The sequence below is a fragment of the Pteropus medius genome, unplaced genomic scaffold (assembly GCF_902729225.1).
Source record: "Pteropus medius unplaced genomic scaffold, Ma_sr-lr_union100, whole genome shotgun sequence".
Classification (NCBI taxonomy): Eukaryota; Metazoa; Chordata; class Mammalia; order Chiroptera; family Pteropodidae; genus Pteropus; species Pteropus medius.
In genome coordinates, this window is record NW_024345601.1 from 12,449,023 (window position 1) to 12,471,776 (window position 22,754).

The 22,754-nt window shown below is 34.8% G+C and overlaps 1 protein-coding gene across 1 annotated transcript in view; it reads right to left on the reverse strand.

The window, feature by feature from the left end:
* Positions 1-19,407, reverse strand: part of PLCB1 (phospholipase C beta 1) — a 411,190-nt gene extending 391,783 nt beyond the window's left edge. Inside the window, 2 exon segments of the mRNA XM_039874578.1 lie at positions 18,815-18,883; positions 19,387-19,407. Coding sequence (XP_039730512.1) covers positions 18,815-18,883; positions 19,387-19,407 — 90 coding nt within the window.
* Between the last annotated feature and the right edge of the window lie 3,347 nt (positions 19,408-22,754).

A 22,754-nucleotide genomic window follows, 5' to 3' on the forward strand; every position in this document is an offset into this window, starting at 1 on the left:
AAAAAAAAAAAAAAAAAAAACCAAAAAACTGAGCTCATAGATACAGAGGTTAGATTGATGATGGCCAGAGACAGGAGGGTAGGGGAGTGGGTGAAACAGGTGAAAAGAGTCAAAAACTATAACCTTTTAGTTATAAAATAAATAGGTCATGAGGATGTAATATGCAGCATGGTGACCATAGTTAATAATCTTGGACTATATATTTGAAAATGGCTAAGACAGTAGGTCTTAACAGTTCTCATCACAAGAAAAAGAATTCTATAACTATGTATGGTGACAGATGTTAGACATTTGTATATATACAAAAATACAAATAACAATATATACAAATATCTTGTACACCTAAAACTAATACAAAATTGTATGTCAATCATACCTCATTTAAAAAAAGAATAAATAAGGTGAATTTGTAACTCATGCTACAAAGTGCAGAAATGACAACTTCAGCCTCTGAATCTTCCATTACACTTACAGGCAAGTTTTGGTAAATGTTAACAAGCAGTTATCAAAAAAAAAAAAAAAGCCTTGATTTACTAAGGTTTGCCAATTTAATCATGTTTGCCAATTTCAGTGATGTAAATACTCCTGTGGCCAATTTTAAGCTACCAACGTGATGTCACTGAGCACAGATTTGGCCAGAGATATGCAGTAGTGCATCATTACATAGCATTTCTATCATTTAGATAGATAAGTTGTAAATAATTTTGAGAGTGTAGATAACAATAAAAATAACCAGAAAGTGATAGGTTTTAGTAATATTACCTTTTCCCCATGTAATATATTTACTTCTAAGTTTATATAATTTAATAGCTGTGTTTAACAACTGGCTCTATAAACTAATAAAAGCCAACTCAAAAATATTAACACCTACAGAAAAGGTTTTTGGCTACTGGATTATTCAGGTTTCAGCTGGCTTTGATTTTGGAGGAAACAATCATCTTCTGGGAAAGACAGTGGGGGTAGACTGATTGCAAAAAAGGCCAAAATTCTTCACTCTCTCTGTATCCACACCATTTTGCAATGTGACTTTGTAATTCCTTGTATTAAGAGGTAGTCTATGTCTCCATCCTTAAATCTTGGCTGAACTTGCTTTGTGCTAAATAATGTGTCATAACTGATGGGATGCCTGTTTGAAGTCTAGAGCTCAAAAGGCCTTGTGTGCTTACACGCTTTCTCCTACTCTTCTGCTTTCATGTTGAGAATACTTTCAGGCTAGCTTGCTCTTGTACCCCTGGCACCACCATGAGAACATGCCCAGGCTACACTGACTTTGAGGGAGTGGTCTGGAAAGACACACAAAGAAAGGCAGAGGCTAGTCCAGATCAGACTATAGCCAAGTGACTCCGTAAAATATGAAAGAGCCTAGCCTAAATCAGCAGAGCCACCCCACAGTTGACCATAGACACAGAAGTGAACCCAGCCTAAGAAGAAACACAGACATGACCTGCAGACTCATCAGCAATAACACACTTACTGTTTTATGACCCAGAATTTTGGGAACTTTGAGAGTAAGAATGATTTCTTCCTACCGTTTTGAGAACTAAGCAAAAAAAGAAATTGCCATTTGAACATTTGCTGGAAGCAAGTAGAGGATTTCTTAAAATAGCAGAGGAAATCGGGCTGGCAGATAGGAATTAGGGGTTGAGAAAGAGATATTGTTTTGATGTGTTGTTTGTTATCATGGACTAGTTTAGGCTATCCCGACTAGTAAAGATCTCTTTGTCACTGTCATCAATTCAGGTCCAGTTGGCTCAAAGATGCAATCATAAAAATTAATACATAAAAATACCAGAAGAAATCACAAAATTAGCTTTATTATTTTAGAATGAATAAGCATTCCAAATTGAAAACTCATGAAGAAAATAATTAATGAATTTGACTTCAAAAAACTCTGGAAAACAAAAATTCCACAAAGTCAAATTAAAGTACAAAGCTCAAGATAACACATGACAGACACTCTTGATATAGCAAAATATCTTATAAAGTGATAAGTAAAAGTACAACAATCCATTGGAAAATGGGCAAAGGATATGGTTAAGAATACAAATATATTGCGTGAGAGAAAAGTTTCCTCTCCACTCACAATTGAAGAAATATAAACTTAAATAATAAAGAGCTAACAATTTTCACCGATCACATTTACAAAAATCAAAAAAGTTTAATGAAACACCATATTGGTAAGAGTGTGAATAGATAATTTTGAATGCTATTGGTGGAACTGTAAATTGATATAAACTCTGTAGAGCAATTTGATAATATACATATCATAATTTAAAATGCACATGCATTTGGATGCAGGAATTTCAATTGTGGGAAATTCAAATATACCAATATTATGCCCAAAGATATATTTAATAAATGTATATTGAGCCACTGTTTGGAGCAGCCAAAAAAATTGAAACAATAAAATACCTTTTAAGAGGTAACTCAATACATAAATTTGGGTGCATCTATAAAATAAAATACAGCCTCTAAAAAAAAAGGATGAAGCAGATATATGTGTACTAATATCATATATAATTGCTGAGACATGTTGTTAAATTTAAATAGCATGTGATAGTACACTATCACTTATGCAAAATTTTAAAATATTTTTAAATAGGCTGGTGTATGCATAGTTTCTTGGGAAATAAGAACAGAAAACAATTATGAATTGTTGCTTCTGGAAAGGGAACAGAAGAAATGAGGATGTGAGGATATAGTTTTTAATGATAATCTTTAACACTGTTAGAATTTCTTTTTTAGTAGATGCATGAATTAACTTTTTCAAAAAAGAAAAACAATTTACATTAGACCATACCTATTCAACTGCTACTCAAATGGCTAGTATCATTTGAATTTTCATGTCCCAAAGGTCATAAATGACCAGACTTGTTATGTTCCTGGTAATCACTGTCAAGAAAAATTCTGGCTCTAAGAGGAATACAGACAGGTTGCAGACAGTTGCTACTCCTGACATTGATTTAAAAGAAAACTTACTCAACTTGGAACATCTTTCTAATATTTAGGAAGTGAAACTGACAGCTCTCACCTTCCTTAAATAAAAGTACAATCAGAAAATGTGACATTTTCACCCACATAATACAGCTAAGGTACTTCCATATGCCACCACAAGCAGTCAAGAATATAAGAAAACTTCTTACATTATGCAAGATTCCTATCCAATAAAACTGATAGACTTAAAAAGCACAGGGCAGATGCAGCATTAATCTGCTCCCACGTGTTTTACAACTATTTAAAGGGCCTGTCAACATGAATAATGCACAGGAGCTATTTTTACATAAAATGTGCTCAGAAATTACAGAATGAACAACTTGATGGCATAGATTTCTAAAAGTCGAATTTATAAGACAGACAGAATAACCACAAATGTTCTTTTCTTATATTTATTTCCTAGACCTTGTGGTTAAATTTATAAGATAATATCAATTGCTAACTAAAAATGATTTTGAATTTTATTTTCTAGAGATTTAAAAAATGAAATTAAAAAAATTTTTTTTAAATTAGAAGATGACATACTGTAGCTATGTATAATATCTGAGAAAAACAAAAATTGCCTTAGGGAAAAATATTTTTTCCATGGAACTGTTAAGAGGAAAAGAGAATAATATTAAGAGTAAAATTTAGTAGATACATTGGGTTAATCAAAAATTTTAACTTCCTAATTATTTTATTCTGGAATAAGAATCCACTTTTTCCTTATATGACTTGAATTTAAAGTATTCCAGTATGCATTGATAGCCAGACTGAACAGTGAAACAGAATAAGTAGCCTCAAAAGAGATCCAGGTATATATGGAAAGATTACATGTGAAAAAGATGGTATCTCAACTCACTAGGACAAAAGTTGGACTTTTAAATAAATAGTGCAAAAGATAGGCTTTTTAAATAAATGGTGCTGGGACAACGAGATAGTGAGCTAAAAACACATACAATTGGATTTTTAAATAAATGGCATTGGAAAACCTAGATACTAGATTAGGGCAAAAAATGGACTTAAAAAAAGTGTAATGACAAAAGATATCAAGTTAGGAAAATATAAAATTAGATCCATACCTCACAACATAACAGCATAAAAAGCTCCTAGATGATCTAATATTTAAATGTAAAAATGTTAAACCATACTAGAAAAAAACTATGGGTAAATTTCTGTATAAATTAGATATGGAAAAGACTTTCTGTGATTCAAAGTCCAAAAGGAATTTTTAAAAATATTAATAAGTTGACTACATAGAAATACAAATGAAAACTTACATGGCAAATTCAAAAGGCAAAAGACAAATTGAGATGACATTTTTGCAGCTTTGTGATAAACAGCTAACTTAAGAGCTCTAAAAAAATTTAAAGAGAAAAAAAGGCCAAACACCAAATAGAAAAGTATACAAAATACATTAAAAAAATTCATAGAAATATATATATGTATTTATGTATATGTGTGTGCATGTAAATATATACACACAAAGCTCTTATACATACGAAAAGATGCTAATTTCTTTCCTGTTAAGAACAATGCATGTTAAAACTATATTGATCCCATTTCTTAACAAATTGACAAAAAAAAATAGATAAATAAAAAAAAAATTGACAATATAACTTGTGGTAAGGCTGGAGGTGAGGGGGCAAAGATCATCTCATACATTTTCAGAAGGAATAGAAAATGATAAAAACAAAATAAAACAAAGCAAAAAACCTATGAAGACGGAGTTAGCAAAATAAACAATCCTAAGAATTTAGCCTGGATTTAACTGGATCTCTGCACATGTAAGGCAAGGCATATGTAACGTTTTTTTGTTTTGTTTTGTTTTGTTTTGTTAGTTGTGGCCTCATACACACAGCAAAATAGTAGAAACAATCCAAATGCTCATCCACAGGAGACTGGCTGAATAATGGACAGTACACCACGCAGTACAGTAAAATGCCGCTGTATAAAAGAATGAAAAAGATCCCCAACGCTGATATGGAATAATTTTGACGTTACATTAAGTGAAAAAGGCAAGCAGTAAAATCGTATAGATGGAATATTGAATTTTGTGTAACAAAGGTAGGGATGTTTTATATATTTTGAAAAACTGGCATCTCAGATTACTGAGAAAAGATGAGCTTTTTATTAAATGATATGAGGAAACTGGCTAGCTGTGTGTTTTTCCTCATGTTTGCAAATAGAAACGTGGGAAGGAAAAACTAGAAGGTGGGTAGGAATGGGGTGAAAGGAATATGGATGAGAGTGAGCCTTCTCTGAGTATTCATATATATGAATAAATACCACAAAATATTTACATGCTTAAAATGTAAATTTAATTAAAAGATTAGTACTCTCTAAAATCAAATATAACTGTAAGTAAATGAATCTAACTATATAATTAATTAGTATAACTCTACAGAAAATAATTAATTTTAATAAATTTGGAGCCTATATTCTTAGTGAGAAATATTCTAAGAAATAAAGAGAACTGCAAAGAAATGTTGAATTTTCTCTAGTAGACTTGTTATTAGTGGCACTAGTGTTTTTATTCAGAAATTATTTTTTGTAGGCTGTAAAAAAAAGTAAATATATTAATGCAGTAAGGAATCAGAATTACTATGAGAAAAGAGAAATACATACATGAAAGGAGAGAAAGGAAGTGGAGTAAAATGCTGCTGTATAGAAGAATGAAAAAAGGATCCCCAGCACTGATATGGAATGGTTTTGAGGTTACATTAAGTAAAAAAGGCAAGCTGTAAAATCGTATAGATGAAATACTGAATTTTGTGTAACAAATATAGGTATGTTTTATATATTTCGAAAAACTGGCAAAATGATTAGTTTCCATTTTTCAAAAAATTTTTTTCTTTCAATTTCAAAAATTTTTATTGTGGTAAAATATAACTAACTTAACATTTAACCATTCTTTTAAGTACAGTTGGTATGCAATATTATATTTGTTATGTTAGCTTCAGATGTATAATATAGTGATTTGACATTTTTATATCATACAATGTGATCACCCCACTAATTCTAGTACTCATCTGTCAGTATGCAAATTTATCTCAGTATTATTCACTATATTCCCCTTCACCTCTACCCCCTATTCCCCTACCCCTCTCCCCTCTGGCAACCATCCCTGTGGTTGCTGTTTCTATGAGTCTACTTTTGTTTTATTTAATTTTATTTGTTTGTTTGTTTGTTTGTTTTGTTTTGTTTTAGATTTCACATAAGGTTTTTTGTAGTAGCTTTAGATGCTGACAAAATTAAAGACAGATATCTTTTGCTCTCTCATCTTGTTCTTAAACTATTTTTTATGCAAACTCCCATTTTCGGTAACTGAGCCTTTATTCAGGACTGGCCCCTAAAATAATTGGCTTTCTCTTCTCAGTCATACAACCAAAAGGATTTATTTAGAGCCAAGGAAGCATAATTTTCGTATTCCAATGGAGTGCTGGAATTAATAGTGTATGGAATTTTTGCCACATGCAACTAATGTCAATTAATGCCATTAAAACAGTGTGTTTTGTTAGGATTAAAAGAAATATTTTGAATGGACTTGGATTCACCATAGCCTGAATTTCTGCCTTTGAGTTAACAAGGTCGAGCCTTATTAATTGCAGCAAAGATGCCACCAACAGAGTCAGATGACACTCCTGAACTTCCTGCTCCCCACTGCGTCTGCAACTATGTGGTTTTGATTATATGATTCATCATCTAACATCTTGTTGCCAGAAAAACTAGCTCAACTTGCAAATGCAAGGCATGGTTCAGCTCAACATATTAATTTTCTTTTACAACTTCATAGTTTCTTAATTCATGATGAATTGGGCATAAATGTTGGTAAATTAAAAGCAGAACATTTAAGGATGTGATTAGATGATTTTCAAGTTATTTGGAACTTTAAGAATTTACTTAAAGAATTTAGAATAATGTAGCAAAGTTAAGTATTGGGGGGACATATTTACAGAGCTGAGAATCGAAATACGACTTTTTCTATTTTACACACTAGAATAATTATTTACTATTTTTAATGAAAAAATAAGAACTCTAGCCATGCTTCCATGGTATTTCAAATGCTCTATAGTGTCCTTTAAATAAATTATTTGATTTAAGAACTATCAACTGGAACCATAAAAATTTGAGCAGCTAGCCATAAAATTAAATATTGAGTCTAGTTTTCTATTACACAATTTATTCATTAACATACTTACCAAAAGTTCTATCAACCACTAAAACATATGAAATATCTCAATCATCTGTTTTTATATTCAGTATTATAAGAGCTATTATTTTTCAATAATATGCATTGATAATTTATCTGAGAGCAATATGGATTTTTAAAATGCGTAAACCTATCTTAAGGAAAGGGAAAATTCTTAGATATTTGGGGTAAAACAGGCAGAGAAATGGTAGCCCAAACTGTGACTTAATGACCAGAGATTATTTCTAAATGCAAATTTAGAGAATTCACTACAATTCCAGGTAGTCATTTATTGAAAGAGAGTTCTAATTCTGCGAATTCTACCGGACAGACAGGGTAATAGTAGGAAACTCTGAGAATGAGGTAGGAAGGAGAGAAACACAAACTCATGTAACTAGCACAATGAAGCAGAGGAATACAGTGCAGAGGTAAAATAGAGATGTGAAAATATCCTAAATTCCAGATACTAAGGTCACCTGCACTTTGTTTAAAGTTTGTCTGTTTTTTTATTCCCATGAGCAAGCTCTTTTTTAAAAAAATGGTCAAGATATCATCACAAATGAAAACTCTGCCAGAGAGTGAAACACCTCCATAATATAGATAGCACATATAAATATCAAAAGGAAAAAAATTGAGACTATAGATGCTGCAGCGAAGTCTAATTTGTCAAATAACGACCCTGGCTTCAAGTCTATTAAACATCTGCACTAATGATCTTTAGTTTTAGGGGATAACAATAACTATCACTTATAAACTGCAAACTGTGAACTATAGCTTATGGCCTTAGTCCTCCCAAAAACCTTGAGAAACTGTATTATGAACTTAATTTTGTAGATGAGGAAATCAAGTTATGGGAAGTGGCTACGGTCATGCAAAAAACACTAATGGGGCTTCCACCTCAGGGCATTAAATTTCTCTGTCTCTCTCTCTGTCTCTCTCTCTCTCCCTCCACCTCCTCTCTTCTTCATAGGGTTACACCCATTTATGGCCAACATTAATCAGCAAATTCTTCCAGCTTCACTGGCCTTACCCGAAATCAGTAATTTTTGTATACAAATTAAAATGTCAAGAAACATCTGGTTGATTAAGTACCAAAAGTCAGAGAGAAGATGTCTTGATGTGTGAGGCTGAAAAGTGAATCTCCTTACTTGTTAGACTCAATAACCCTTTTTCACAATTAAACACCAGTGATATTCTGCTTAACTAGTGTAGTTATTCCATCTCTTAGAAATCTCTATGGACATTAATTTCATAGTTTTAGAAAAATTTATTTCTGTCATTAACAAAGACTTGTCAAGTAGCAAATGTTTTACTACACTATTTTGACTTTTAATTGCTACTTTCTACATAAGATCAATATTATTTCTTTGGGTATTGGAAATTTCACATTTAAACACCCAAGAATGTTAGCTGTGTTTACATTCAAGAATGAAAAAAAACTATGGTGAAAATACTCTTTCATCCCTCAAAATACCTACCGTTTATCAGGTATCACATCCAAAGTCTACAATATAAGACTTTGTGTTTTTATGGTAAATGGAAGGAATTTAGGAATTTTTAGCTATTTTGCATTTGAAGAAGATAAAAATGAATTTCTAATAATAAAATAGTTTATACTCTTGAATTCTTTCCACTCTACCACATTATAACTGGCAAACATATCTCACAATACATGGTAGACATAAATATTACTCTTCAGTCCCAAGACTTTTTCTCCTGTTACATCATGTGTCAAATCACATTGCAGTTTTTCTGCTATTGTACTATGTGTCATATGATATGCCAAATTCTTTTAGAACCTAATCTCCAAAAAGAAGACAGCTCAAGCAATATATATGCTTAATTATCAGACTTACTGAGTTCTAAGAAGAATAAATGGAAAGAGAACCTAAAGCAGGCAAGGAATTAAGTAGAAATAAGTGAGCTCCCAAAGTATATTCAACATTATGATTTGTGTCTTGTGGCCAACCAGAATGCAATGCACCGGACAATCCTACTCAGCAGGTATTATCATTCCCACAGAGAAACTCAGAAACCTTTTTGTGATCTCTCAGTTAATACATGCATTGGAAATTGATTTGGGTCTTTTTCATTCCAAAACTTGTTCTTCCATTTCAAAATAGTGCTTCAGATTTTGCCTCAACAATGGCATAGTGCAGAAAAAGATGCCAACCTGTTCTTAACTAAAAGTGAATTGCTCTAAAATTATTTCGATTGTAGGGAAAATCTACCTAAGTCAAATCTGGGCAGTTTTCTAAATAAGAACTGGAAATCTCAGTACAATAAATTGCTGTGATGGTCCTGTGAGGGCAGGGGTTTGGCTGCAAAGATAAATATGCTTCAAGTTCAGTTTTCTACAGTCAACATATAAAACATAGATTGTCATAGTTAGATTTAAATACCAGAGCTACATGCATTTTATTATCGAGTCCTTATAGCAACCAGATTTAAAAAAAAACAAAAAACATGGAGAATATTCCCATAATACAGATGGAGAAATAACTTGCTGAGTTATGTAGCTAGCTATTGGCTTTGAGGCTTAGCCGTCTGACCAAAAGCTTGTGTATTAATGAGTATACTCTATTAGGCATTTACAATGCATAAAGGTACATTGGGTGCTCTGGAGTATAAAACATAAATATGAATGTGCTGGTAATAAGAAAACAATGTATTCTGTAATAAAGGCACTCTGAAAAAACAATAATGTCTATTTCTGAAAGATTTTCAATACAAATTTCTATCTACTCTGACAATCATTGAGTATAAAGAAAAAAATGTATTTATATTACATCAATTGTGAAATAATCCTACAATGCTACTCCTTATAAAGAAGTAAATCATAAAGTTGGCTTTCTAATGCAATGAGGACATATTATTATGGTTCAATTGTGTCCCCCCAAATTCATATATTGAAGACTTAATCCCCAGTACTTCAGAATGTGACTGTTTTGGGGAATAAGGTCTTTAAAGAGGTAATTAATTTAAAATGAGGTCATTAGGATAGGCCCTGATCCAATATAATTGATGCCCTGATAAGAGGAAATTAGGACACTGATAGATACAGAAGAGGGACCAGGTGAAGACTAAGGGAGAAGATAGTTATCTATAACCGGAGGAGAGAAGCCTCAGAAGAATCCTGCTGATAACCTTGATCTCATACTTCCTGCCTCCATTTAAGCTGGCACTCTTTTTACTTAGAATAATAGTTCTCAAACTTGGCTGACAACAGGCATCTCTGGGGAGCTTTAAAGAAAATATTGGTGCTTGAACCCACACCAGATATTTTAATTTAATTGATCTGGGTGTGGTCTAGACATCAAGATTTCAAAAGCTCCCCAAGTGCTTCTGATATCTCTACATCATATAGAACCCAAGATTGAAAACCCTGGCATAGAGAGCAGTTCATGATGTGGAAATGATTTAAAAATTAATATTAGATATATCCACAAGGTGGCGTATTATTGCATTTCAAAGAATTAAAATTGAGAAATATTTCCAAAACTCAATTGTGTGCCTGTGCATGTAGAACAAATTGGATTTAGATTGAAGTTATATCAGATAGAAGCACTAATAAAACAAGTCATAACATTCTAAAAAGACTTAAGGTTTAGTTAACTGGTATTACCAATCCTGTCTTAAACAAGGAGTCTACTCTGGCCAAAAATGAGAATGCATCAGCTTCCATGTCTTTCACCTACTATTACCCCTTGGAAGAACTGTGGCCTCCGCCTTCTCTCACTACAACCATTCAGGGACCTTTTGAACTCTTTGGCCAGTAGGGTACTAAGACGGATGCTTACTATTATAAAAAATGTAGAATCTTCATTCAGCCACACACGTGTTCAGTTCATTGTATTTTACAGATGGGCTCACATATACACTAAGCAATGTGGGCACTGCTCAAATGCTCAAATTTAATCATTGATATGAGATATACCAATCACTTCTCAAATTTGGGAATTTATAAAAGCGTCCTAGAAAAGACTTAGCCTATCTGTGATTGCTTAAAAAAATAAATAAATAAATAGAAAGCTTTTAACCATTAGAGAAGATATTCTATACATTAATGGTAGCTTTAAAAATCTTCTCTTGTTCACTACTGAATGGCCATGAAGGCTAGAGGCAGGTAGATAAGGCAGAAGAGTTTTAAAGGCAAATATCTACACAGAAGAGTTTTAAAGGCAAATATCTACCAAGAGAACCATTCCATAACCCCCTCTGCATCCTGATATTTCTCCTACCAAATCTCTGACTAGTTATATAAAGGTTTTTGTTTCCAAGGAAACCACTGACATCTATGGAATTCAATGAACATAAAAAAGGAACTATGCCATATAATTTACATCTGGAGATTAATGTGAATAGCTAGCTGTCAAAACCATTACACACACACAGATAATTCTGTGAATTTTTAACCCTATTTTTCTCCACTTAGTAAAGATGTAAATAAAAACATATTTAAGGAAACAAAATGACAAAAAAAAAAAAAAAAGCCCAAAAGGCAACTATTTCACCAAGTCAGGTAAATTAAGAAATACTTGGAAGCAAGAATATGGACCAAAGGTAGATCTCTTTAGCAACTGATTGAAAAAAACAGAAAGCTTTATTTTGCTTTTTAAAGGGTTTTCTTCATCTTTCCTAAACCTCAAATGTCTATCTACATCAAATTTTATGACTGTGGCTTCACTCAATGGTGAAATCTGTACAAAATCAGGAAAATATCTTATGATCAGAAAAGGAGCACAATAAATAAAACATTAATTTCAACTCCAGGCCTCATGGATGACTCGTTGAAACCACTTCCAGATAACAGTTTATAGTGAGATTTACATACTGGCATTCAGATTCTGTGAGAAGCTATTTGAGATTTGACAATGCTAAAATAAATAGCCTATTTTGAATATTAATAAGAAATGCTGATAATATAGGGAAAATTTTAAAGCACATATTAAATGGTATCTTCAGTAAAGTTACAAAAACTAAAATAAAATAACACCTAGAAGAAAATAACACCTAGAAGGAAATTCCACCTTTTTATCCAAATGACTACTCTCTCTTTCTTGAAATACTTTTTAAGGTGCTCATAATATTCTTCCTTCTGCTTCTTCTCCCTCCTCATTGGTTGCTCATTCTCACTTGCTTCCTTCTTTTTTAATTGTGGTAAAATACACACATCATAAAATTTACCATTTTAATGATTGTCAAATGTACAATATGGTGACATTTAGTAAATTTACATTGTTTTGCAACCATCACCACCATTTATCTTCAGAACTGTTTCATCTTCTCAAACCAAAATTCTGTATCCATTAAACAATAACTTCCCAATTTCCCCTACCCAGGCCACGGAAACTGCTAATTTACTTTCTGGCTCTATAAATTTACTACTCTAGGTATCTCATAAGTGACATATAATATTTGTCATTTTGTATCTGATTTATTTCAGTTAGCATATTGTCTTCAAGGTTTATCCATGTTGAAGCTTGTATCAAAATTTCATTCCTTTTTTCAAGGCCGAATAATATTCTATTGTTTGTATACAGTATATTTCGTATATCTATTCATCTATTGATGGACATTTGGGTTGTTTCTACCTTTCAGCTGTTGTGAGTAATGTTACTCTGAATAGTGGTGTACTACAAGTATCTCTTTGAGGTCTCTGCTTTCAATTCTTTTGGGTATATTCCATTCTCAGTCTCTTTTACTGGCTCCTCCTTACCTTCTCAAAGTCTAAATGGATGTCCCAGGGTTTAGCCATAGGACCTCTTTCTTTTATATCTACATTCCTTAGGTGACATCACTTGACTTTGGGCTTTAAATAATCAAAGTTTTAACCTAAAGGCCAACATTTCTCCTGAACGCCAAATTTGTATATCCAAATATGACACCATCAGGTAGAAGTCTAGTAGGCATCTTAAACTTTAAATACCAAACTGAATTTTTCTGTTTTAATTGTGCTTCTTCCTTCTTATCTCAGGATATAGCAACACAATTTCCCACTTTCCCAGGTTGAAACACTAACGGTTGTTCTTGAATTCTTTCTTTTTCTCATGTCTAACATCCAATGCATTAACAAACCCTATAGTTCTACCTTCAAAACATACTCAAATTCCGAAATATTCTTCTATACTTCTTGGTCATCATCAACACTGCCCAGAGTATTTGTAACAGCCATTCAGTTGGTCTTCCTTCCGCTTCCTTTCTCCTCTGTGTCTACCCTTAACACTGTGGCCAAGGACGCTTTAAAAGCTAAAATCAGATCCTGTCACTCCCCCACTCAGAAATTTCAGATGCTCATTTCCCTCAGAGGAAAAGCCAAAGTCATTAGCGTGGCCTATGAAGCTCAAAATCATGTGGCCCCTGGCTACCTGACTTCATCCTTTCTTTTTGAACTCCATTGTAGCCACATTAGCCTCCTTGCTATTCCTCAAATATGTCGGGCATATTCCTACCTCAGGGCCTTTGTTCTTGCTGCGCCCTCTGCCCAGAATGCTCCTCCTTCCCTTAATTCAGATTTCTGTTTATATGACCTCGTCTTATCAAGAGAACTTACTTCACTATAGCTCTGAAAACCTGCAAGCCTCTTCACCACCCTTGGTCAATGTCTCTGTCTTGCTTTATTCCTCTCAGTGGGACTTATTTGTTATCTCTTTCTCCCACTCAGAGGGATACTGGAGCTTACTTGAAGGGCTAGAGGCTGTGGTATACATTGCTTTCCAACTTCATTCAATGACATCAGGTTGTGGCTGGAAACCTAACAGGCTGATAATATTTACCCAAAGGAAATGAGGAAATGCAACAAATCAGGGCTTTAATTTCTTTTCTCCTTCTCCTTCTTCTTATTTTTGGAAGGCTAGTTTACCAGCACCACCAGTTCTCCTCTCCTCAACAGAATGTTATATGAGAGCAGTGTTGTTTGTTTTTGTTTGTTTGTTGCTATTTTCCCAGTGCCTAGAACAGTGCCTGACAAAAAAAAAAGGCACTCAGTGACTATTTGTGAAATCAATAAAGGATGAAATTTAAAAGCCATCATTTTCATATTGAGCTTAGGAAAAAAACTGATCAAATTTTAAAATTTAATTTTTCTCTAACCTACCTTATGTGATTCCAGTGATACTATATACTGCCTAGAATTTAACTGTAACCTGGATATTTATAAGCAATCTGCAAATTAACATCACACATCTGAAATAAATTGTCCCTTTACCAATAGAATGAATGAACGGTCAGCTAAGCACATGAAGAAGTGTCCTTTGCACAAAACACAGTTTGAAAATAAAACTATAGAAATATCTTTCAGTGATATTGCTGCATGCATTATCGAGAGTTGAATGTTGGCAGCACAGAGTTTCATATACTAAAACCTGGGAGAGCCTCTAGCAATGGAGTAGCTCCCTCTGGGTCCAAAGCAATCCTAGAACTGTTTCCAAGAAGCCATGCGCAGAGTTTGACATGTCTTTCTTCCTTCCTTCCTTTCCTTTTTGTTTGTTTATTTGTTTGTTGCTATAGCACCCTACCTTGGTTAGAATGTGACCTGACTTTTTTTTTTTTTAAGTTCACCTAATTTCTATGACCAAGGTAAGAAGTTTTGGGTTACATAAACATGCTGGACATCAACTTTATAATCTGTAAAATGGAGCACCTTGGCTTAACTAACATCTCATTTTCATTGGAATCAATGGTTAACAAAACTTTATATACCTGAAGTCATGTGCCCCCACTTACCCAATTTCAAAGATAAGGAAATAGAGGCACAGACAGAAAGAAAAACTTCCTTAAGCTAGTTTATGGCAGAGCTGGCACTGAACCCATATCTCGCCTTTTCTAGTCCCATCTACTTTTCACTACACCTAAGGATGAAATACTTCCTCAGAATCTTGAGAATAAGGAAATTATCTTTTTGAGTAGAATCTCTGAAACCTTTGTGACATAGCCCATAGTAAATAATACTCTTTATGCTGTGACCCAGAACTCAAACTTGCTCTGTATAACACACTGATATTTTTCATCCTCATTAGGCCTGTTTCATTTTATTAATTCTGCACGTGAGCCACTAAATTGATTTGTGGGGGTCAGGAATCACTAGTAGATCAGAGACCACAGTGATAAACACTCTTTATAAAAGCAAAGATTCTTTTAAAATGAAGATCCAGAGGATACATGTCTATAGCATAGAAAAGATGAATATACCAAAGCACCTTGCCCTATACATGTGCTTCAAAACCCAGGAGGGAGGATGGGAGACAGCAAGAAAGGAAACATAACTACATTTTAGATTTCAAAGGATACGATTTTTTTTTTTTAACTTTTAGCTTTTACATTGAATAAAATCTCCCAGTTTCTCTCTCTTTTTTTTTTTAATTTAAGAAATTTAAAAACTGGTCATTCGAACAAAGGCTGTACACCAAAAAGCATATCTGGAATTATACATATTGTATTGAGAATCGGCATTTAAAATTCATTAACAGAGTAACACATAGAAGCTTTTCCATTTCTTACAAATGCCATTTCAAATCACAGCAGGCAAAGAAAACAGTTCATCTTCAACTAGATTGTGAATTTTTTATGTAATGAGATGCTGTGAAACACAAAAATAATATGAATGCACAGATAAATATTTGCGGGGTGGCTGGGTATTTTGATAAATAATATCTGCTCCACAAATGTTCTTCCTTTATGGTCTATAAACGCCCGCAGAAAGTCTTCCACTCAATCCATCTTCATGTTACGTTGCCTTTCTGTCCTAACTTTTCAAGCTTTTTTCATTTCATACTGGTATCTATACATTTTTCAATCTCCTACTCTTAATCCTGCTGTTTCATTCTAGTGGTCTCAATGGTCTTCTCTTATTTAGTTTTCCTCTTCCCTGCCATGTGCCTCCTTCTATGAGGTGGTTATAAGGAAATCATTCTGGAATACTGGAGAGGAAGCTAGTCTCTCTTTTGGTACCTGCCATATGGAAGTTCTCTGGGATCTGCCAGGGATGGCATGCAGAGGATGGACCCCGGGGGTCCTGAGGAAAGAAGGGGATCTCTTCCAGCACCTTGGAAGCAAGACTGGTGAGAGAAAGAGGCTCCTATTCCTTTGTGGCATTTGTTGAACAGCTGAATGAGACTTTACCTGAACTAAGCACTTCCATTGAAATTTTCAATGCATTCCAATCATTTTTAATAAATATTTTTATTTACTCAGTTAAACTAGGGTTTTCTTTTTATAACTTAAAAAAATTTTAAACTGATATGATTATCAACTTCTTTCTCACCTATTAATCCACGAAGCCCCTTTCAGTCAAGCTCCTTGTCTAATCTCTCTTTTCAAATAATTTCCAAATTAAATGAACAAAATGAAAACCAACTACCTGCAAATCTGACAGGAAATTTTTCATAATTATAAATACAAAAATAACGATGATGATACCAACAATAGTGGTTAATATTTAATGAGTGCTTATTATATAACAGTGATAAGTTAAAGCAGTGATGCTCAAATTTTGCTGCAAATTTACTTTTCAAAAGGTAAATGTGGCATGTCCGTGCCACACTTATAGCAATTAGATTCTTGTGGCACCAGAATCTCTGGGAGTAGTGAACAGACATAAGCATTTTTTAAAGCTCTTCAGGTGATTCAACAAGCAGTTAAATTTGAGAACTCCTCTGCTAAAGATTGGCTAATGAATTATTTTATTAATTCCTATAGCAATGATGTGATGTACTCATTCATCACCATTATTAATATTATTATTATTTAGTGGTAGTAGTAGTAATAGTAGTAGTAGTGGTAGTAGTAGTAGCATCACCACTTAGCCAATGAGGAAGAAATCTGAGTCTCAGAAGTTCGCACACATAATAGGCTACAGAACCCAGTTTTGAAAATATTAAAGTAAATTGAGGTTCTTGAACACCAGCAAGGAACAGAAGGGGGAAAAAGCCAAGAACATGGATAATCCACAAAGAAAGCAATCTCTGGTTTAAAAAAAAAAAAAAAGTAAAAGCCAGAGTATTCTGAGTATATAAGTCTGTCCTCAAGAGAAGCCTTTTAGGATCTAATAGTGGTTTATCAGCTGAGCACAGTACAGTCCCCAGTTCTGTTCATTTATCACCATTCCATAGACATTTATCAAACTGCATCCATAAATGAAACACATAACTGATAAGCAGGCTGTGTATTGCAGTCAAAAGGAAAATTCAAGCCTGAAAAAAACTCTCCATGTACAGAGAAAATGAATGACTCACAATGCCTGAGAATAAAGGGAGGTCTGGTATAGTGTAGGCAAACGTCTTTAACAAATATTGATAATGAAATTTCAAGTTAGGATGATAAACTTGGCATTAAAAGGCAAACTTTAGCACTATGTTATCGATATACTTCTTGAAACATGAAACTTGGCTCAAATACTATTGAGAGAAGAATAAAATATTCTTTCCTACACCAAAAACTGTGAATAATTTTGATTCCTCAACAAAGCATTAATAATGATAAGCTTGATAAGAAATTGAAAAACCAATCTATTAAAATTCCATTATATTGAGATTAATGTAAATAATAGACTGCTTTCACATAAAACGCCTATAATAATCTTCTTGAAAATAATTTTGATTTTTTTCTTTTTCTTTTTAACATTATCCTGTATATCATTTTAACTCCTTCAGCAATAAGAGCAATATTTGGGTGTTTGCTCTACTGCTGAATTTGCCCAACAATGACTGCACTGTTATGTATCTGAAAAATAATAATTCCGGATGACTTTTTTCTTCCTGCATCTCCACAGCAACCGATAATCTTTGATGTCAAAGAAAGTATTTTGACTCTTAAAGAATAAAACAAAAGTTGCAGGCAGATACTCAAAAGAAAATCACTAGTTTTATATCAATTACGAAAAGAGGAAAGAGCTCCTGCATGGCGCCTATACTTCCCTATTTGCTAATATTCTCTGCTAAAAGGAAGTATTTAAAGTACTAAATTTTAAAAACAGTAGAGAGTAATTTCCCACATCCTGCTACTATATATCACCGATAATCTAAGTTAAAAAATATATGCACGTCCCTTATTAAACATTTTTAAACAATCTTCAAAAAACAAGCTGCAAACATTGCTTTGAATATTTCTTCAGTAAAATTTTCAAACCAAAACAAACTGACATTCCACACAACTGATTCCAAAGTCTCCCAGTCTTCACTAGTAACATGTGTAAAAACAAGTCTTATACCATTTTGGCTTCATGGATGGAACAATTTCAAGTGCAAAGCATTTGAGGGATAGGGTCTTGTTTATCACATCCAAAAGGTTAATACATGTATGCTTATGAGACTCAATGATTTTGCAAATAATTTCAAGCAAATTTTAACAATTTAGAATTATCCAATAACTTTAGCATTGTTTTTTTTTTTTCCCCCAAACAAAAATAAAATCAGAGGGCATAATGCAAGCCCTTATATCCAACTGCCTATATATTTATTTGTTCATTGTTTCAGTCTTTTGACAAAAGTGGAAGTGTTCAAGGCATACTGGCTTCTGGAAGGACTGGCTGTTTTATTGTGTTTTACAACATCTACAACAGAGAAATTTTAATTGGGGGCAATTAATTGATACCATGACACAGCTAAATAATCAAGGCAGCATCTGGTGCAGGCACAATGCTCTGCTTCCTACCTTGGGAGCTCTGGCATGTTTCCCACACCTGGCATCCTTGACAAGGCTGAGATCTAATAGTTCCGTCTCCTGGAAGGCAAAAACATAAAATTGTTAAGCATCTACACAGATCTCTCTTCTCTGTTTTAAATTGTTGACATCACTTTTAAAAATAATATTATCTTAAGACCTGCCTGAAGATTTCTCCGCAGTTGGGACATTTTTCCTCTTACATCATTGATTAATTGAATTGTAATTTAAAAAAAAAAATAGCAGACTGCTAAATTCTCAGTTTAATCTATATCCTAACACATTTCATAAGTAGTATAACATGAGTGGTTTGGGTCCCCAGTCTATCCTACAAGCCATTTTTAAGTCATGATAAACAGGCCTTCCTGCTCACCTGTTGAAAATAATCCTGAGAATCAATCTGGGTGTAAGCAAGGTTATGTGAGTGCGGGTGGGAGATTAGGGAGAAAGGGTAGAAGGTGTTGCTATCAGCTCATAGAATACCCAGCTCACCTGGCCAAGGTAAAGAGAAGGATCTGCCTCCCCTACTCACCCCCCCCCACCCAAGCCTTTTACACACATACCTTATGCTCTGATCTTTTCATTTATTCATAATAGAGTTTTGAACAACTGTAATATGCAAGTTACTCTAGGGTAGAAGAAACATAAAATATGATCGCTTCTCTGGGTGAATTTGCCATCGAATAAGAGACTAAGAAATGTATATGTGTAAGACTAGGGAGTGTTAATGCCAAATTTAAAGTTAACTTCTATGGGGATCAACAGAGAAAAGAGAGTTTTTGCCCTAGGGGCTCAGAGAAAAGTCCACAGAGAAATCACTGAGCATGGAGAAAACAAGTGGAGAGGGAGGGGGCTCATCCCCAGTTGGAGGGCACAACATAAGCAAATATTCAGAAAAAAACGGACCAGAGGTTTGGGTAGAACCTTGAGGTATTCGTGGCCATTAGATGCTTAGAGAAGGAGAACATTGCAAGAGAAGGGGGTAGGGAGGAAAAGAGAAGGGAGGCACCCAGGAGTAAGAAACAGCACAAGAAAAGGCATAATAGCAGTTCAAAAGGGGACTTTCACGGGCAGCATTCAGTATTCCATTGCTGGAGCACAGAACATACAAAGAAAAGTCATGGGAGATATGGGTGAAAGGATGGAAACCCTGAAAGTCAGGCTTAGGACATTGAGCCATCACACACATCACGGAGTGAACTCTATCACCAGCCAGATGGGACTATGGGACACTGAGCAAAGTCATCTTAAAGTGACTATGATTTCTAGACAATGTGTGAATGAATAAAAGCATCTAGTCTCCTCCCAGCAGGAGGCATTGCATCATAATTCAGCCACTCATAGACCCTCTGGACAGGAATGGCTATCTCTAACTTCTCATAGGTCCCAATGTCCCCAAATCCTGGCAGCTGGGGTTCCCAGACAACTTCAAAAACTGCCACCAATTTCAAATGTTTGGTGCAAAATGGTCTGATTATTTTCCTGTGCCTAAGGTTGATTGCAGTACAATAATGGTCAAATAGGATGTGATGTCCCTCCACTGCGATGCAAACCCACACAGCAGGTCCAACGGAACTTCTTGGTGGGCTGAAGGAAGCACAGGAAACAGTGCCTTCTCTTCATTTGCTCACCATGGCCTTGTAAGTTAGCTTTTCCCCATTTTAGCAGATTCTTTAACCCATTGCCTCTTGTATGTGACTATGTGGAAATCTTCCCAAACCCTAGGGTGAGAAAGGCAGCAACCTAGCAAGGACCTTGCAAGACAGAGTAACTGGTACCATGGTTCCCCTAAGGCCACACTTTTTACAGTCACTTATGAGAAAAGACTATCAACCGCAGGACTCAATACTTCACCTAGGCAAATGCATAATAAAGCCCTTAGATATGAGAAGGTGGAGCATCTGGCCCCGGTTTCTTTACCTCCACATCAACGACAACCAAAAAGATTGTCGGAAGAGGAGAAACAGGAGGAGAACCAAGCTTGAAGAAGCTTAATCTAGAAGATCATGACCAAATGGAAACTTGAGACAGAAGAGACCAAATGAAGGCATGGTGTGAGGAGAAAGAAAGATGGCTGCCCTCAAGCGCCCTCCGGACACCCTTAGCAACTTCCCAGCTGAAATGAGTCAGCACTTCCCTTATGTAACCACATGCGGGTACGCATGCGCGGGCTTCTGGCAGCGTGCCACTATTGTTAACCTGTGTATAAATGGCGCCTCCACCCTGAGGCTGGCTGTGACCTTGCTGGAATAAAGAGCTATGTCGAAGTTGACTATGGCTCCCTGCATTTTCTTCCAATTGCCAGAGTCTCGTATCCCTTACCTCTGTACCCCGAATCTGCAGTGGCACACAGGAGTGTTAGAAAGATGAGAGTCATAATATGGTGACAGAATTGAGGAAAGGAAAGAGAGGAGCCATAAACAACTCTAAGATTTCCATGTTCCTCATTGAGACTCAGAAGTTTGGGCAAAATAATAGTGCATTATGGAGATGCTAGTTTGAGAGGTTTGTCCAAGTAGAAATGCCACTTATTAATTCACTTGAGCATTATTTACTGAATGCTGCAATGTGTCAGGTATGGGCTAGTTACTGAGAAATGACACCAAAAATACAAAGGTCAAATAACTGCTTTGAGGAGTGCATGCACCAAACTAATTATTATACTCTGAAAGGAGACATCTCAAACTACACTGCAGACGTGGGCTACAATGGGCTCTGGCATCTTTTCAGCCAATCCATAAGAATTAGAAGGAGTTTGCCAGCCTTATAATTCTGTGTGTTTGTGGGTGGGGAGTGTCCAGGGAGAGGAAACAGAACATGCAAATGCACAGAAGCAGGAATTGTGTGCCAAAAACTACAAGTCAGTATACACAGTGGAGGTACATGGAGAGTTAACACAATCACTCCTGGACTTAGCAGTTGTTTCGTGCCCATCCTCTTTACAATTATTCATAAAACACTGACATTTATGTTTGATGCACTTTTCATATATATTGCATGACGTTTTTACATATATGTAAAATAAAAATCACACAGAAACAATGCACTTACCTAATTTTATAACAACATTTTCTATTCAAGGAAATTCCTCCCAGTTGAACAAATAATAGACTTAAGCTTTACTTGTTTGTTTATACACATAAAGCCCAAATTGAGTTCACGTAGAACTAGATCTTAGCAGGCATCATTATATAGACTTTTATATTACAGATAATGAATGCTGTTTTCTACTTTCAGCTCAAGAGGAAATGTTCATTCCCCAAGTCACAGAGGGGTAGTTAATGCCAGCTGCCCTGGGGATTCATTTCAATACCAGAGCGACTAAGAAACTCTCACCAGCGTGTAAAATTGTGTGTGCAGGAAAACCACCGCAGGGCACTATCAGTGTGGGTAATGTGGCATGGGAAAGACCCAGGTGGAAAATCTGTCCACGGACTCCTTCAGCTAGAAAGTGATGATTAAAATAGTGTTTCCCACTTCCATTATCATGCAATAGCCACCCTGCTTGGATTTAACTACATCCTATTCTCTCCTCCACTAAAAAGAAAATGAGGAACCTAATGCACAGGACCACAACAATGTTACTTGTGTCATTAAAACTTTTTCTAGGTTAATTTTCTTGTACTAATAGTTTTAACAGCCCACTCTCATTATTAGAAAGCAGTGAAACAGTCCGTTTCTCAATCCATTTAAGAGTTGCTGTTTTCCAGCTTTGAGAGAGAGAGGTCACATGATTTTTAAGGAAAAACCTGGGTCTGGTTAAAGGCCCTAAAACTAACCAGTCACATATTTGGCCAAGAATTATACCATGCTGAGCATCAATTTTTATCATCTATAAAATGAGTATGATAATAGCTTGTACACCAATGTCTCTCAAACCTTAGCCTGCATTACAGCCACTTGGACGACTTGTTAAGACACAGATTGGCTG